Genomic DNA, 2,471 nt, shown 5'->3' with positions numbered 1-2,471 from the left:
GTTTTCTTTATTTTCTACTATTTTTCTACATTATAGAATAATAGTGAAGACATCAAACCTATTAAATAACTTTTAAGCAATGTATAAGAGTTATACTCCAGTCTAGTAGGTGGCGGTAGTGCAACATTATTGATGCCAACAGCCGTTCAACATAATCGAAGAACTCACCTGTAATGTCCACGTCTACCACAACCTTTCCTATCGTGTTAGTTATCACTACAGCATTTTAGGAAGCCATTGTTCAAAGTCTGTTCATACATACAGTACAATGGGAGGGGGTGTGGCATGCACAGGACCAGGAAGTTGATCTCAGACTTCTATTTAGAACTGGGATCCTATTCAGAGTTGACAGATTAACAGTGAGGACAAACCTAGCCTGCCTTTCTCCTTTCACACCGAGTCCAAACCTACAGTTACTGGGTCCTGATTGTGACATTKGAGCCCAGTTTGCACCGCAAGATCCAAAGATGTCATCAGTGAAGCTGGAAGACTGCAGTCAAACACTGGAGCTGAAYGTCAACATTAAAGATGAAGAAGAGGAKGAGAAGATTGGGAAATKTGTTAATCATGGTAAAAGCAGGCTCTATCTTCGTAAATTAGACCTCCATAATTTATGACCCAGTCTAATGCTAGGTTAAATTCTGCTTCTGTCGTGTGGGCGAGCGGTTTGCTGATGTTAATAACGTTGTGAACAGAGTGCCCCATGGTGGTGTTATGTTATGGGCAGGCATAAACTACGGTCAACGAACATGATTGCATTTTATCGATGGAAGTTTGAATGCACAAAAATACTTTGACGAGATCCTGAAGCCCACTGTGAGGCCCGTTTATTTTATTTTATTTTTTTTAGCTATTTGGGAGCAAGAGATGCATATCCGCATTCCCGGTCGTGAAATCCATAGATTTGCGCCTAATTCATTTCTTTCAATTGACCGATTTGCTCATGTGAACTGTAACTCAGTAAAATCAATGAAATTGTTGCATGTTGCTTTTATTTCTGTTCAGTATACAGTCTACTACTCAATGGGGTAAACATGAACGACGTCAACAACAAAGGACACAGTGCCTTCGCTCCCGCTTGACAAGCACTACTCTGGCAACCTAGTAGCCATGGCAACCTAGTATGAAGTAGCTACCTAGTAGCCATTTTCAGGTGACAGCTGCACTTTTTTTAACCTTTATTTAACTAGGCACGTCAGTTAAGAAAAACAATCTTATTTACAATGACCGCCTAACGGCAAACGTGGACGACGCTGGGCAATTGTGCGCCGCCCAATAGGACTCCCAATCACAGCCGGTTGTGATACAGCCTGGATTCAAACCAGGGTGTCTGTAGTGACTCCTCTAGTACTGAGATGCAGTGTCTTAGACCGCTGAGCCACTCGGCGAGCCCAACGTACAGCGCATGAAGCACACCATCAATAATTTATTTTTTTAAATAGAGTTGTCAGTTTTGTAGCTGAAACTGTACAATTATTTGTGTAAAACTAACAGTGAAATACAACCCAGACTCATCCTCTGGCTTAAAAACAGAAGTCCAAACTCTTGCGGTATGGTAGCTCATTGTATGCAGGGTTGGGTGGTTACTTTCTAAATGGAATCCTTTACAAGGTACCTGTCCAAAATTGTAATCAGTAACTTAATTTTGGGATTACCCAAACTCGTTAACATAATCTGATTACATTCCGTTACTTTTAGATTACTTTCCCGTAAGAGGCATTAGAATTATACAAATGTATGTTGCCAATTGATGAACATCTATTGCAGGATAAATCAATGTTAAAGTTTACATAGCTGGCCACATATGGATGTTATTTTACTTTATGGTTGGTTATGTGGCTTCTTCTAACCCATTGCTTTCTACCACATATAATAATACGATTAAATTATATCTTTACATTAAAAACCAAAGTCTATCAGAATTCCAGCCATTCCAATAAATGTTATACCCCTTGATCTTCAGAATAGGACTTGGAAAAATGGAAGTATAGATTAGCCAAATAGTTTTACCCGAGCATGACACCAAAGCTAAGGACTTATTAGCCAGCCCTACTTTTTATTGTCGCAGGGACTCATTGATTCGAGTTGAAAAATAAATGCTGCGCTCGTGGAATGGCATGCTTTGCCAAGAGTGTGCAAAGCTGTCAAGGCAAAGGTGGCTACTTTGAAAAATATAAAATATATTTTGATTTGTTTAACACTTATTTATTTAAATGTTTGGGGGGTTACTACTGATCTCCTTATGTGTTTTTCATAGTTTTGATGTCTTCATATATACTACAATGTAGAAAAAGTAAATAATAAAAGAACCCTTGAATCAGAGGTGTTCCAAACGTGACTGGTACTGTGTATATAGAATGTAAAAGTCCCTAAAAGATAGCCTTAAAAGTCTATCATAAGTGTGCAAGTTTGAGCATGTGTCCATTAGGCCCTATGGATTTTTATTTATCAGCCATGAATTAGATTGGAGC

At 39.0% G+C, this 2,471-nt stretch overlaps 1 protein-coding gene across 5 annotated transcripts in view; it reads left to right on the top strand.

Annotated features, from left to right (window-relative positions):
• The first annotated feature begins 193 nt into the window (after positions 1–193).
• The window catches only part of LOC111966030 (zinc finger protein ZFP2-like), a 99,347-nt gene continuing 97,069 nt past the window's right edge, over positions 194–2,471 (top strand). Inside the window, exon 1 of one of the 5 annotated variants that reach the window (XM_070444308.1) lies at positions 194–570. In XM_070444308.1, the coding sequence (XP_070300409.1) occupies positions 468–570 (103 nt within the window). In that variant the 5' untranslated portion in view covers positions 194–467. The remainder of the gene's footprint in view (positions 571–2,471) is intronic. The other 4 variants (XM_070444310.1, XM_070444305.1, XM_070444306.1 and 1 more) reach the window with 4 other exon arrangements.

The sequence above is a fragment of the Salvelinus sp. IW2-2015 genome, linkage group LG6.2 (genome assembly GCF_002910315.2).
Source record: "Salvelinus sp. IW2-2015 linkage group LG6.2, ASM291031v2, whole genome shotgun sequence".
In the NCBI taxonomy this organism is placed as follows: Eukaryota; Metazoa; Chordata; class Actinopteri; order Salmoniformes; family Salmonidae; genus Salvelinus; species Salvelinus sp. IW2-2015.
Note: the sequence above shows the minus strand (reverse complement) of the source record. Positions and strands in the feature narration are given on the sequence as shown.